Genomic DNA, 15,580 nt, shown 5'->3' with positions numbered 1-15,580 from the left:
TTTGGTCAGCAGTGGTTTGGTCTCAGCTGATTGCTGAACACTGAATTTTTGGGGATAAATCTGTATTGCTTCAGTCCTCAGAGTAAGAGTGTGTTTTCAGAAAGAGATTGGTTCTTTCCATTTACCCCCAGATACACAGGGTTTACTGTTGCTCTTGCATTTTTGCACTCTTGCAGTATTGCCAGGCAAAATATATTTATACACTCAACACATAAGGATGAGGTCCCTTTACAAATCCCAGTGGGAGCCCCTTATGCTTATTTTTGGACATTCAGGTCCACTAGAGCAAATGTCCTCTCTAAACCCTAAATTCAGAACAGCAGTGAGTTGGGTTGCAGAAAACCTGAATATTGGAGTTAATGACGTTACAATCTTAAACACGTGTAAAAATCCAGGCCTAGATGCCCGATATGTTGTGTTCTGCATCTCAGTTACTTTGAGAGAGGTTTGATAGGACACATTTGTAAAAACTTAAGTGAGGAAAACTGGTCAGCTTCAGTTTTTTCATATTAACAGCTTATGAGCTCAGCTGTTACCTTCTGGAGCACTAAAACATTATCTTGCCCAGTCCTGCGCTTAAGGGCAAATGCCCATACCTGATGCACTCTTACCTTCCAGTTTGTGCCTGTATGTTACCCAACCACTCAGATTGTAAGCTCTATGGGGCAGGGACCTCCTTCCTACTGTCTCATACCACATGGCACTTATATATATATATTTATTGTATTTATTTATTATATCACTTGTCCTCCCTGTGTGTAATTTTGTATTCTGTAAGATTATACAGCGCTGCGTACCCTTGTGGCGCTTTATAAATAAAGTTATACATACATACATGAGGAGGCATATACTGTATAAATGCATAAAGGAAAGGCATGGCCAAAAGGAGGGGCTGATTTACAAACATACTGATGCAGTCACTAATGGTAACCATTTAGATCTCACTTATAGTAGATTAGCTTGCCCACAAGCCAGCCCTGAAGCTAGCAGACCACTTTCCATCACAAGCCCACTGACCACCCGTCTGCAACTTTTCTTTCTTGGAAGAATTAGAAAGTAAATTTAAAGTGGCCATGCATTTCACTGTGGAACGCACTGTCATCTTCAATCCTTTGCTGATGTTTCAGCAGGATAGACTAGGGCAGAGCGTGACAGACAGCCCAGGGACACTGGAAAAAAAGAAAAGTTGGTGGTATTCTGCTTGTGCAGCTCTAGATAAGATAATGCTTTTAATCTATTCATTTTCTTCAGTGATCTTACTGGCATATCTCAGGCTAATATGCTCATTCTCCATTTCTGTAGTGATTTTACTTGGATGTCTGAGGTTAATATGATCATTGTCTGTTTTTGCAGCATTCTTACTGGCTTGTCTGGCATGAAGTAAAGTTCTCTAGATGGCCCCAGGTACCCTAGTCTGATACTGCAGGTATTAGTAATGGTTCTAAAAATTGCATGATGCACATGAAATATATTAACTTACTGGCCGGTCATCACTCCACTGCCAGCTTCCATGCAGTGCGGGGTTTCTTTTATTTAGCCCAATCCAGATCCAAGGATTTCTTCTGGGATGAGAAAGAATAAGCTATATTAAGACTAATGGAATCTTTACACGGGTACAGACCTACTTGGTGACAATATGGAGATGATAACAATGTTATACCCCATGTGCAGTAAACTATATCAACCAATCAGCTGTTTGCTTTAAAACAGCAGACACCTAAATGCTAACTCCTGATTGGTTTACTAGAAATGGAGCATGTAACATAGTAACATAGTTCACTTGGCAGCCACTTGTAATATATTCCTCTGGACCTCCATATTCTTGTACCTCTATCCAGTCAGATTTCTGTCAAAGATCACCATGGAAACGGAAACAGGGATATTACCTTTCAAAGTCCAGTATAGAAGCAAAGGAAAATTCCTTGTTTTTTATGAGAATGCCAAAAGTCTAGAATATCTTTTTTGATGCTGTTCTATCCATTCCTGCCTGATTTGTTATATTGGCTTTGTTAGCCCAGTTTTGTTAATTACCTAGTAATATAAATAACTTGTTGACTCCAAGATTACCTTGTAGCTGACAATATGAATGCAGTTAATGTTTCTTTCTCCTTCTCATGAGTAAAGCTGGCAAGGTGTCCTCCAAATTCTTCACATAATCCTTCAGCCTCCTCCCAGGTCCTTTTCCTCAATATTCTTTCAACATGAAACAGCTGCATACAAAACACATTTAAAATTGGTTGTTCTGGCAGCTATTTGTACAGCACCTCTTATTCTGGGGTGTTTGACTTCTGGGGTGTTGACTGTTCTAGTTTATTGATCAAAAAAATCAATAAATAACATCTAAGAAAACAGGTATAAAGAAAGAAAATGAATGGTGCTTACTTTGTAACAGAACAGATCAGATCCAGAATACCAGCCCTCTGGGCACGTGTCCGTGGGTTTGGGCCTAGTGTCTGGCTTGGGAGATCCAATTTGTCTTTTGCAGATAGATTGAGCTTTAAAGGTTTTACAATCTTTGACTTCCCATTTACCAAGAGGCGGGCCGGTTCCCATTGCAACACATCCACCACGTGAGGCTTGAACATAAAACAACCCAAAGAGAATATTTAGAATAGAAAATACACTACCCAAAAGATTCTGTATCAACACAAAAAACCGGGGTGCCCAAAAGGTCTACCAGCAGACCCTAAGTTGTCAGTCAAATAGGGGCAGTTCAGCAGTGTGCCCAGAGAATGCCATTAGACCACCGGACCCAACCTGTCAGGAAACCCTGGCACCAAGAGCCATTGTGTCAACCCTGCCTCCGCTGAATAATGCACAAGTGCACCTACTAAAGCTGGGTACACTGAGGTGTAGCTCCAGGGTTGCCCGGCTTTAGTAGGTGTATTATTCAGCAGAGGCAGGATGGATGCAATGGCTCTTGGTGCAACCATATACAGTAGTTCAAGGAAACATGCAAGTACCTTAGATGAAGGGCATCGAGCAGGGTCACATTTGCATATATTTTAGTGGGACTACACTTATATAAATGACACCTTATCTATTTTCTATCAGCACAGTGTAATAAAGTTACTTTTTCCATGGCAGCATAACATTTGGGATGGTAGACCCTGATGCAATACCATGGGAGAGATTTATCTACGTTTGAGTGCGTTTTTTTCACGATTCAAGTGCCAAAATTCACCCAATTCTAGCTATGGTTCAAAAACTTTGGTATTTAAAAAAAAAATGTAAAGCTTTGCCATCTAAAAGCTTGCAAATTTCTATAAAAGTCAGTGAGGGTTGTCCTAGGCAAGCCATATTTCTAGTTTGAGATATTAGAGTTTTGAGGTTTTCTTTTATTAGAGTTTTGAGCATTCAACATGTGAGTTTATTCGATTTAGAAAAACAAACTTGAATTCACAAACTAATAACTGATAAATAAGCCCATAAAAGTAGACCCGCCAAGCCAGTAATGTCTTGGAATCAAGACATGTAATGTAATCACAAAATCACTGGTAACAATAACCTTATAGAGGCCAGGGAGCTTTTAATACAGTATATATGGTATATGTTCTTACCTGGCTCAAGAACGTTCCAGTTAGAGTAGGTCATGTCCTGTTTCCCATCTGCTGTTTCCCAACAATAGTCTCCTGTATGGTTTGAATCTCTTAAACTGGTCCAGAAATATTTCCCATTCAATTTCTTTTGGTTTTTCATTAGGTAATTAAGGAACTCCTGTTCAAATCTAGCAATCAAATATATGTATATTAAATAAAACATTGAGCAATTGATGTAAGTAATGAGAGCACAGATCATTGATGAACTTTACTTGTTGGTCACTGTGAGATTGCATTTGGCTCCGAAGGGCACTTCTGTCGGGTCAACCCAATAGCAGGAGTTGCCGTGTCTTACCGAGTTCTAATTAAAAGAAGAATGCACACAATTAGGGCTGTAAGATCTTTTGGGAAGCAATTTACTTGGGTAGGAACATGTCCCAAGTGGCATGAAGTTCTAAGTAGAGTATCGCAAGGCTTATTCTTCTCATTTTATTAACCCTAAAACTGTGTTGATGCATTGTGTTTAATACAACATAGGGACAGAGGAGATGTTATTATGATATCTAGCATATCACTGCCTCTTCATACAGCAGAATATTGTTACTTCTGTCATTTTACTTGCTCTTTCTATGTTTAAAATGAATGTCAGGCCAAGCCACTTCTTTCAGTAGGACCCTGTACAAGGGTCACTCTGTGGACTCCCTACAGATGTACCCCGTAACCCCCCCAATGGTTAGCCTGTGTCAAGTTCCTTGAATGTTCAGCAATACTCTCTGCGGCCTTCTTGTAAGAAGTAATGGTGTAGTAGGAAGTGTGTAGTAAGAAGTGAAAGTGAAAGACAAAGTATCCAAGTGAAAGGATAACAAGCTAAAAAACTTACCGTATCGTTTTGGCATCCCTTGTCTGTTATGGTGTCATTAATTTCACCCTTTTTCTTACAGATATATTTGAATTCTTCTTTGCAGGATTTAACGTGCCATCGTCCGGACTATTGAGAAAAAAAAAACATTTATTGTAACCACTGTGCGTTTTCTATTTACCTATTTTTTTGCCTTATTGTGTTAATTTGTTTCATTACCTTTGCTGCAAAGGAGACACAGTGAGTAATTGAGTTGAAGGTACCAGTTGGTTCATTTCGATCCCAGTAAGTAAAGTCCGTTTCTGTCCCATCAGACCACTCAAAGAAGGCCGGGGAAGCTTCATTTTTAAGCCCTGACCAAATATCTTCACTCTCTGAAAAATTTAAAAGTTGCCATGAACAAAACGGCAGGATACTTGCAGATACAGGTTTATGTAGATCATCCAGACCCATCCAGGTCATCAGTGGCAAGTATAAAATGGCCATTTGGAAACAGGTTGAGCTGTGTATGGATAAACAACCAGAAATGCCCCATAGCATCCCTGTGGGTTATGGGTAGATACCACTAGTAATGGGTATGGGAAAGGGCCAATGCACTGGGCCAGGGTGGGTTACTACTTGAAACTACTTGAGAATCACAAGTGGACATGGGAAATGGAACATCTAGGGTAGCATTAAGGCTGTATGTTGGTTGTGGTTGTGCGGATTAGTGATGGGCGAAATGTTTCGGCAGGCATGGATTTGCGGCGAATTTCCGTGTTTCGCCATTGGCGGATTGATTCACGAAACAGATGAAAAAATTCGCCATACATCCAAAAATTGTCACAGGCGTCAAAAGAATTGTTGCAGCGTCAAAATAAATAGTCGCGCGTCAAAATAAATAGTCGCAGTGTCAAAATAAATAGTCGCGGTGTCAAAATAAATAGTCGCACGTCAAAAGAATAGTCGTGCGTCCAAAAATTTGTTGCGGCGTCAAAAGAATAGTAGTGGGTGACACAATTTTTTACGCGCAACATTTTCCGCCGATTCGCGAATCTTGTGAAAGATTTGCAAATTTTTCCCCAAAGCAAAACGGGACAGATTCGCTCATCGCTAGTGGGGATCTGTTCTGTAACAAAAACAAAATATATATATATTAAGCATAAAGGGGATCATTCACATTCATCATTCAGTGCTGCATGTACCTCCCTGAAATGTTGTCACCACCATTTCTATATCGGCCAAGGAATGCATGCTGATAAGATCCGCTCCTTCCTTCTTGCAGGAAGGCTCAGCGTTGTTCCACCTGCTTGGTTGATGCAACATATAACAAAACCCATTATATGGAATCCAGCCCGGCTCACATTGGGTCTCAGAGTAGAACCAGTCACCTAAAACACAGGCAACAGATTATCCCCAGGAAAATGCCTTGGAATCTTTATTTAAAGTATAACAGCAGTTATGCAATTGGTCTGTGGATGTAGGGTATTGATTTCTTGTAATGTTACTACTGTACCTTTAGATTCTGTGTTCCTTAGGTTTTTCTTGCATATATAAGGCAAAGATTTTTCACAGTGAATATTTTCCATTCGGCCGGTGTCTGTGTTCAGTATAGCGCAGTCTTTGTCATCCAGCAGTGAAAAGCTGGCTCTGTCTGTGTACGATAAAGGGGGCAAGTCTGTTCTTATATATATATTTATATGTATATAGACAATGACAAGAGGTCCTCTGCACTCACCCATTATCAATATATATAGGACATTAAGACATTCTGTGCATTAAGCTACCAAGCCATGCCCTCCCCTTTAAACAAAAAGGGGTTGTTTGTCCATATATTGCAATATATACAAGCTGGCCAACTCAGTCACACTCACCCCCGGTCTGGCCTGTCCTACACTCACTCACCCCCGGTCTGGCCTGTCCTACACTCACTCACCCCCGGTCTGGCCTGTCCTACACTCACTCACCCCCGGTCTGGCCTGTCCTACATTCACTCACCCCCGGTCTGGCCTGTCCTACACTCACTCACCCCCGGTCTGGCCTGTCCTACACTCACTCACCCCCGGTCTGGCCTGTCCTACACTCACTCACCCCCAGTCTGGCCTGTCCTACACTCACTCACCCCCGGTCTGGCCTGTCCTACACTCACTCACCCCCGGTCTGGCCTGTCCTACACTCACTCACCCCCGGTCTGGGCAGCCCTACACTCACTCACCCCCGGTCTGGCCTGTCCTACACTCACTCACCCCCAGTCTGGCCTGTCCTACACTCACTCACCCCCGGTCTGGCCTGTCCTACACTCACTCACCCCCGGTCTGGCCTGTCCTACACTCACTCACCCCCGGTCTGGCCTGTCCTACACTCACTCACCCCCGGTCTGGCCTGTCCTACACTCACTCACCCCCAGTCTGGCCTGTCCTACACTCACTCACCCCCGGTCTGGCCTGTCCTACACTCACTCACCCCCGGTCTGGCCTGTCCTACACTCACTCACCCCCAGTCTGGCCTGTCCTACACTCACTCACCCCCGGTCTGGCCTGTCCTACACTCACTCACCCCCGGTCTGGCCAGTCCTACACTCACTTACCCCTGGTCTGGCCAGTCCTACACTCACTCACCCCCGGTCTGGCCTGTCCTACACTCACTCACTCCCGGTCTGGCCTGTCCTACACTCACTGACCCCCGGTTTGGCCTGTCCTACACTCACTCACCCCCGGTCTGGCCTGTCCTACACTCACTCACCCCTGGTCTGGCCAGTCCTACACTCACTCACCCCCGGTCTGGCCTGTCCTACACTCACTCACCCCCGGTCTGGCCTGTCCTACACTCACTCACCCCCGGTCTGGCCTGTCCTACACTCACTCACCCCCGGTCTGGCCTGTCCTACACTCACTCACCCCCGGTCTGGGCAGCCCTACACTCACTCACCCCCGGTCTGGCCAGTCCTACACTCACTCACCCCCGGTCTGGCCAGCCCTACACTCACTCACCCCCAGTCTGGCCAGTCCGTCACTCACTCACCCCCGGTCTGGCCTGTCCTACACTCACCCCCGGTCTGGGCAGTCCTACACTCACTCACCCCGGTCTGGCCAGTCCTACACTCACTCACCCCCGGTCTGGGCAGTCCTACACTCACTCACCCCCGGCCTGGCCAGTCCTACACTCACTTACCCCGGTCTGGCCAGTCCTACACTCACTTACCCCCGGCCTGGCCAGTCCTACACTCACTCACCCCCGGTCTGGCCAGTCCTACACTCACTCACCCCCGGTCTGGCCAGTCCTACACTCACTCACCCCCGGCCTGGCCAGTCCTACACTCACTCACCCCGGTCTGGCCAGTCCTACACTCACTTACCTGGCCAGTCCTACACTCACTCACCCCCGGCCTGGCCAGTCCTACACTCACTCACCCCGGTCTGGCCAGTCCTACACTCACTTACCTGGCCAGTCCTACACTCACTTACCTGGCCAGTCCTACACTCACTCACCCCCGGCCTGGCCTGTCCTACACTCACTTTTATCTGATTCATTAAGGATTCTACTGCTTCAATATACATTTTACATAGGGACTGAGTTTTACCTGCAACTTACTTGCTTTCAAGGTTAAAAACCCCAAGTGGTTGCCCTTTTATTGGCCCATTGGGATCACCTGACTGTAGCTGGGAAGTGTGGGAGCTACAACATGGAGTGGCCACTGCTGCTCTATAAACTATAGCAAAAAAGGGGATGATTTACTTACCAATACATTTTAAACACTAGGTGGGGGTGTGACAACAAAATTCATATAGACAAGAGGTCTCTGCTATATATGTGTGTGTGTGTGTATATATATATATTTATTACCTTTATCCCAGTTAATAAACCTCAGAGGTGTATGGTCAGACCACTGCCAGCCCCCAGATGTATCTAGATGGTTCAGACCAATCCATACCGAATCAGGAACATCCTCCTTATCTGCCAAAGCAAACATTCTAAAACTAGAACATGTCATTAGGTAATTGATATCATTGTTAAAAGAAAATCGTCTGTAACTTACCAGTGAAAACCTGCAGTTCTTCTGGGGTTGAGATGCTCAGCAAATCAGCACCTTGGTTTTGGCAGGAAATGTAGGCTTCCTTCCATGTCAGGATGGATTCCATATTAAACTGGTAGCAGCTCTGAAGCTTTACATTCTGTACCCAGCTTTCCTGACAGCCACTTACTGTTAAAGGAGAAGGAAAGGTAAAAACTCAGTAAGTTTTATCAGAAAGGTCTATGTATATAAAGCCATAAGAACTCACAGAAACGCTGCATTGAGTCCAAAAGAAACACAATTTCTTGTCTCCTTTATTGTAAACATGTTCTGGTATCTGATCGCTCTCAAAAAAATCCTTTATTACCAGTGCCAGCAGCTCTCTCCTCTCTCCCTTCTCCTGCTCCCCCTCCCATAAGAATTTATAAAACTCACCCCCCACCCTTAGGAATGTGTAATCTGAGCTATAATGGCTAGAGATGCAGCAGAAAGGTGTGAAGACCAAGCTAAAATGGCAGCTGCTATCTTAAACAAATGGAGGGAGCTTCTAGGGCTCTTTACTCAGGTATGGTAAAGCTTTCTGTAGAATAAATATAGCGTTCTAGGTGGCACTAATGTGGCAAATCTATTGGCAGTAAAATGGCTAAATGACTTTCCTTCTCCTTTCAATAAAGGAAGGAAAAGGGAATTAATTCAAACAAAATTATATTATCAAAATGATATGAACAGCTTCATGGTATTCTGTATAAACCATAAATACCACATCTTGCAGGGTGTACAGAATATAAGAAGCTCTTGTCCCATAGACATTCTTTTGCTTCAGATTTTTATTTATACTAAGCTCCCATATTGTTTTTTCCCCTTTATCACATCCTATTAATTATAAACTGGTCTCAGTTGCTGGGGGGCAGAACATCTTGTCATTTACGTTTTTGTAACCCATAGTAACCCATAGCAACTAATCAAATCTTTTTCATTTAAAAAAAACAATATGGCTAGACATATAGTATAATATAGGGTAGCATTTCTAGTACAATTATTTGTTGAGTCTTAGTTCTAGTTTGAGGCTACCTGCTGACTGGTTGCTAAGCAAGCGCAACATCTGCTCTTACATTAACCTTAAAGAGCTTTATGTACTGAAACCCTGGGAGAATAGAGTGGGAGTCACACTTGCCTGGTTTTAAGCAATATCCCCATTTTCCATCAGTATCATAATTGGAGGTGGTGGCGCACCATTCCTGGGTGTCATTCGCTTCCTTGATACAGTCATGGTGCCAGGTTCCATGTCTGAGAAAGGGAAATTCACATGGCTTTCCGGCAGAGTTCCCTCTGTTAGTATATATTTCTGCAAAAAAACAAACAAAAATGCTTGCAATAAGACTCAGAGTTGTTCCACTTGCTTGGTGAATGCAACACACTGTATACCAACACCCATTATATGGAATCCAGCCTGGCTCATTGGGTATCAGAGCAGAACCAGTCACCTAAAACACAGGCAACAGATTATCCCCAGGAATAACTTCTGGGGTTGAGATGCTCAGCAAATCAGCACCTTGGTTTTGGCAGGAAATGTAGGCTTCCTTCCATGTCAGGATGGATTCCATATTAAACTGGTAGCAGCTCTGAAGAGTTTTGGTTTAAAAGAAGCAGATGTATGATAGCATGCAATATTTCTCAAGGGGCTAAAGATAAAAAAAACTGATACGGTTAACCTATATTGCCCATCCTCACCCCAGCACTGGTGGAATTACTGGCTGGAGACAGAGTAGCTTACTACCCATGAGTAGTTTACTACCCATCATATAAAGACAGAGCACGATACCAGCATGCCAGGGAGTTTGCACCCCTGCTAGGTTTGCCCCATTTCTCTGGCCTAGTCAGTAAAATATCAGCCAGGACTGGGGCAGGAATGATATGCTGTTGTATGAAGGCAGCTAGAATTTGTTTTTATTCCTCTCCTGTATCCGACTCCATGATCTGCCCCTGTAGTCACTCGCCCATCCCTTTGTGTCACTGACATGCCCCTTTGCATCATGAAATAGGACTGTAATTGGCTATTTGTTAAACCCATGTGGACTGCTGGCCTACAGGAGGCTCTGTTTGGGGTAAAACTGTGTCTCTGAGTTTCCAAAACTTGCCTCCAAGCCAGAAATGTAAAAATGGGCACCTACTTTGAGGCCACTGGGAGCAACATCAAAGGGGTTGGGGAGCAACATGTTACTCCTGAGCCACTGGTTGGGGATCACTGTTCTAACCCCTATCATTACATGCATCAACAGGGTCGAACTGGGCTACTGCTTCAGGGGCCCCTGCATCCCCTGCAGCAGCCTTTACACCGCACCCGCAGGGGCCCCCACCACCTGTCCGACCCCCTCCCCCAATTGCACACAAGTGAAACTTACCTTCAGCGCATCAGGGGAGGGAGACTGTAACCAGAGGAGTTTGTTTAAATATAGACAGTGAGTTAAGGCAGTAAAAAGGAACAGGGTCAGACTGGGGGGTGCAGGGCCCACCGGATCTGCCACCCCAGGGACCCTGCAGGTGCCCCCGATGGCCGCATCCCCCACCCAACATCCTCCCCTGAATGCACATAAGGGAGGAACGGTCGGACGGGCGAGGGCAGAAAAGGGTTGGGTCTGAGCCACCAGGGCCCACTGGGTTTTTCCCCATGTCTCGGCAGCCCAGTCCGACCCAGAAAAGGAACCCTACCATTCAATCAACTGCAGTCTGTGGGCCTCATTTATGTGACATAAGACGACACTCAAAGTTCAAAAATGGGTGCAAAGTTCCAAATTTTGTAGCTCTTTGTGCTCCTAGAATGAAGGACAAGGAGTCGTACTGTGAATGTTGCACTGCCATTTTGCTGAACAAGCACATTTAAATGTGCACACAATTGTGCATCATATGTAATAAAGCAGTGAAAGTAATTCCTGAACGCCTACCCCTTATGGTAAAGCCACATGACCAGTCTGGAGCCGTGATGCAGAATTGCATAAGACATTTCTAAAGAAGGGAAGGCGTGCTGAGGATGTGCACCCTGCGCCTACAGCACTATGGCCTTTAAATTACATTACTGTTGAATTCTAAGCAAAGGGAACAAAAAAAACAATTGTTCTAAAATATATGATTTTCTGGATATTACAAGTTAAAGTGCAATGAACTAATTCTGTGCGCAGAATTAACACATAAAAATAGGAAAAGGAAAAAATACAAAATAAAGTAAGATACTTACCACGGTACAGATGATAACACACATTTTCTAAAGTGTTATCCCTTCTCCATTCGTCATTGGACGAGAAGCTTGCAGTCACAGCTCCATTCTTTTCTGTTAGTTTGTATTGTGACGCCCCATATATAGACCCATCGTGGCATCTCCACCACAGCATTAAATCTGAGTTGCATGGAACCATTTTTAAAGGATCCAGTGGAATTGTGAGGTTAATCCCAAGGCACATCTGGGACTGCAAGTGGAAGAGTCGATGGTTGGAGACCCATTTCCATAACAGGGCCTCGTTTTCTGCAGAACAGCTGGCCATTGTGATTTGATTATTGTCGTACTCAAGGCATTTTTTATGTTGTTCATGGCGTATGGTGAACAAATTTGCTATAAAGAAGACAAGATGGTTTGCCAAGGCCAACACATTCACATTTTACCATGGAGAACTAAATCAGTGTATCAATGTCCCCTTAAACCTTGTGCTGGATAATTCACAGTCATTCTGTGCACGTATGGGATTATGCAATTCTACAAACCACAAGAGTAGGGAGAGCTCTTGATATTAAAGTGTAATTGCAAAAGAGCCACAAAAATAATGCTCTGCTCCACTGTTATTGAATTAGTGAGCTGGAAAGTTGGAAACAAATTTGACTGGCTGGATAAAGATGACCTTGTTGGACCATAAAAGTTACTGGCATAGCAGTAGCACCAAAATAACATTCCCTGGACTATATCTCTACATGTATGGACCATATCTATCAATTGTCCTGTTCAAACAACCCTCTAGGGCTAAGTTACCCATAGCAACCATTCTATGCACCCTGCTAAGTTGGTTGAGGGGGCAGGGACCAACTTAGCAGGGTGCATAGAATGGTCAAGGTTCATTCATTTTACTTGTTATTTGGAAGGAAAGGGAGGGTGGGAGCAAATTTTAACAAAAATTGGAGGCTGTTGACTGGAGAATCCATTTATTCTTTTTGATAATCTGATACCACTGATGGGAAGCTGTATATATATATATATAAAAAACTGAGCTGTTACCTTCTGGAGCACTAAACCACTATTTTGCCTAGTCCTGCGCTTAAGGGCAAATGCCCATACCTGGTGCACTCTTACCTTCCAGTTTGTGCCTGTATGTTACCCATCCACTTAGATTGTAAGCTCTACAGGGCAGGGACCTCCTTCCTACTGTGTCTCATACCACATGGCACTCTGTGCATTTATATATATTTATTGTATTTATTTATTCTAACACTTGTCCTCCCTGTGTGTAATTTTGTATTTTGTAAGATTGTACAGCTCTGCGTACCCTTGTGGCACTTTATAAATAAAGCTATACATACATACATATATATATATATATATATATATATATATATATATAAAGCAAGAAAAAAGAGCTGCACTCACCAGGACTTGGCAAAAATATAATAAGTTTATTTAAGCAAAGAGATGGATCTCTTTGCTTAAATAAACTTATTATATTTTTGCCAAGTCCTGGTGAGTCCAGCTCTTTTTTCTTGCTTTATATTTTTTAGCCAGCACCCTGGGCATTTGAATTTCAATAGGGTGTGCTCCGTTTGTTCTTGCTATATATATATATATATATCCTCCAACCAAGTCGCACTCCAAGTATGTAAAACTTAGCTTTTATTAAAGCATTGTTAAAAAAAAAAATATATATATATATGTAAACATTGTCTTAAAGAAATGAAGGCACAGTTGGGTATTGTAGGTATAAAAGCAATACTTTTAGAGATTGAAGGGTTGATTTTTTATTTCTAAGAAAATAGGAGAAGGTAAGCAAAAGCTTTTTAGAGAGTGGAGAGCTGTAGAGAGTAGTATGTATAATGGGGGGCAGATGGTTAAAGAGAGGATGCAGAGAGTAAAAGGCAGAGGTGGGTAGTGGGAGATGGTTACAGAAATGAAGCCAGTGTAGGGCAGAGGAAACTTGTTATAGTTATATGAAAACCAGTTACAGTCACTAATGTCATATAGCACAATAAATACTAACTGCCAATAAATTAGTCCCGTTTCTGTTATACTCTTAATCTCTTAGGGCTAAGTAACTGAAAGGTATTGGAAATCTGAAGGCAGAAGTGAGTGTGATTGGGAAGGGCAAGCTATTTAGAGAACGTAATGTAGAGTAGGGTAAAATACTTTCAGGTTTACAGAGCAGGTAATATATAGGGCAGTAGGTAAAATTAATTAGTGCAGAACAGAAAAGATCACTGCAGGTAAAGCCCTACAGATACAGTTATGGCTGTTTATATAGGTACAGAGTGGAAGGTTGAATATTATACATTAGCTAAGGTTGGCTATCTGTACAGAAAAGGTTGATAAAATAGCAAATTCTGGTTGAAAGGAGTAGAAATGAGAGTAAGGTTGGGTATATACCAATTCTCTGTCTATATAAGACAGAATGGCATGAATGGAAAGGTAAAGCTGGTTAGAAAGAGGTTTGGAAGCTAGGTAATGGTTGATAATTGGGTCAAAGTAGTAAAATAATAAGACTGTATCTACACCAAAACTGTTTTCAGTTCAAGATCAGTTTTTAATATTGAGATAATGCAATTATAGTATTATATAGTTACATAGTTACATAGTTACATAGGGTTGAAAAAAGACCATTGTCCATCAAGTTCAACCCATCCAAGTAAACCCAGCACACCTAACCCACACCTACCAATCTATACACTCACATACATAAACTATATATACAACCACTAATACTAACTGTAGATATTAGTATCACAATAGCCTTGGATATTCTGATTGATCAAGAACTCATCCAGGCCCCTCTTATAGGCATTAACAGAATCTGCCATTACCCCATCACTAGGAAGGGCATTCCCCAACCTCACTGCCCTCACCGTGAAAAACCACCTACGCTGCTTCCAATGGAAGCTCTGTTCCTCTAATCTAAAGGGGTGACCTCTGGTGCGTTGATTGTTTTTATGGGAAAAAAGAACATCCCCCATCTGCCTATAATCATAACATTTAATACCCAAAAATCCCCATGTGCGTTCCTTACCATCATTGTCGTGTCTAGAGGGATCTGCTGAAGAGCAGGCAACTCCGCAGAGCAGAAATAGCAGCAGAACCTTCATGGAGCCTCCCTTAGATTGCACCTAGTTCAGTGGGGTAGCTCATTGAAAGATATGTCCTCTTATATGAACTCTCACAAGTGATGAGCCTTTAACTGCTACAGTGGGAGTATTCTCGCAGTATTAACTAGTCACTACTTCAAATGGTTACAGTTTCACAATCAAGATTTTCAGCATCGCATTGCACAATCATCTATCATACCACCCTGGTAACTATTTATATCTTTTCGTGAAAAGTTTATATATATAAAATAGTCCATAGGGTGCACACCATTTGCAGCAACAAAACCTGGGTGCTAGTACAGGTATGGGATCCCTTATCCGGAAACCCGTTATCCAGAAAGCTCCGAATTACGGAAAGCCCGTCTCCCATAGACTCCATTTGAATTAAATAATTCCGAATTTTAAAACTGATTTCCTTTTTCTCTGTAATAATAAAACAGTACCTTGTAATTGATCCCAGTTTAGATATAAATAATCCTTACTGGATGCAAAACAATCCTATTGGGTTTAATTAATGTTTTATTGATTTTTTAGTAAACTTAAGGTATGGAGATCCAAATTACAGAAGGATCCCTTATCCGGAATACCCTTGGTCCTGAGCATTCTGGATAACGGGTCCTATACCTGTACAAAAAAAATGCACTGGAACAATGACAGCACTCCTAGGATTTAAAGAATTGTGAGTAAAATGTAAATGCAAAAATAGAAAGGTTTATTACTCTCTCTCTCTCTCTCTCTCTCTCTCTCTCTCTCTCTATATATATATATATATATATATAAATAAACACACACTGTCTTATAAGAAGTGGTATAGGTGGTCTTCATCACTGTTGTCAAGTTCCCAAATCAGAAAGTTCTCCTTTT

The 15,580-nt window shown here is 42.7% G+C and overlaps 1 protein-coding gene across 1 annotated transcript in view; it reads right to left on the bottom strand.

Annotated features, from left to right (window-relative positions):
• Positions 1 to 14,806, bottom strand: part of cd302 (CD302 molecule) — a 49,306-nt gene extending 34,500 nt beyond the window's left edge. Inside the window, exons 1-14 of the mRNA XM_031893877.1 lie at positions 14,641 to 14,806; positions 11,622 to 11,993; positions 9,560 to 9,734; positions 8,414 to 8,574; positions 8,221 to 8,331; positions 5,894 to 6,031; positions 5,583 to 5,768; positions 4,618 to 4,772; positions 4,420 to 4,527; positions 3,812 to 3,900; positions 3,561 to 3,727; positions 2,383 to 2,576; positions 2,068 to 2,210; positions 1,481 to 1,562 (exon numbers count right to left, since the gene is read on the bottom strand). Of these exons, the coding sequence (XP_031749737.1) occupies positions 1,481 to 1,562; positions 2,068 to 2,210; positions 2,383 to 2,576; positions 3,561 to 3,727; positions 3,812 to 3,900; positions 4,420 to 4,527; positions 4,618 to 4,772; positions 5,583 to 5,768; positions 5,894 to 6,031; positions 8,221 to 8,331; positions 8,414 to 8,574; positions 9,560 to 9,734; positions 11,622 to 11,993; positions 14,641 to 14,716 (2,157 nt within the window). The 5' untranslated portion in view covers positions 14,717 to 14,806. The remainder of the gene's footprint in view (positions 1 to 1,480; positions 1,563 to 2,067; positions 2,211 to 2,382; positions 2,577 to 3,560; positions 3,728 to 3,811; positions 3,901 to 4,419; positions 4,528 to 4,617; positions 4,773 to 5,582; positions 5,769 to 5,893; positions 6,032 to 8,220; positions 8,332 to 8,413; positions 8,575 to 9,559; positions 9,735 to 11,621; positions 11,994 to 14,640) is intronic.
• Between the last annotated feature and the right edge of the window lie 774 nt (positions 14,807 to 15,580).

The sequence above is a fragment of the Xenopus tropicalis genome, chromosome 9 (assembly GCF_000004195.4).
Source record: "Xenopus tropicalis strain Nigerian chromosome 9, UCB_Xtro_10.0, whole genome shotgun sequence".
Classification (NCBI taxonomy): Eukaryota; Metazoa; Chordata; class Amphibia; order Anura; family Pipidae; genus Xenopus; species Xenopus tropicalis.
Note: the sequence above shows the minus strand (reverse complement) of the source record. Positions and strands in the feature narration are given on the sequence as shown.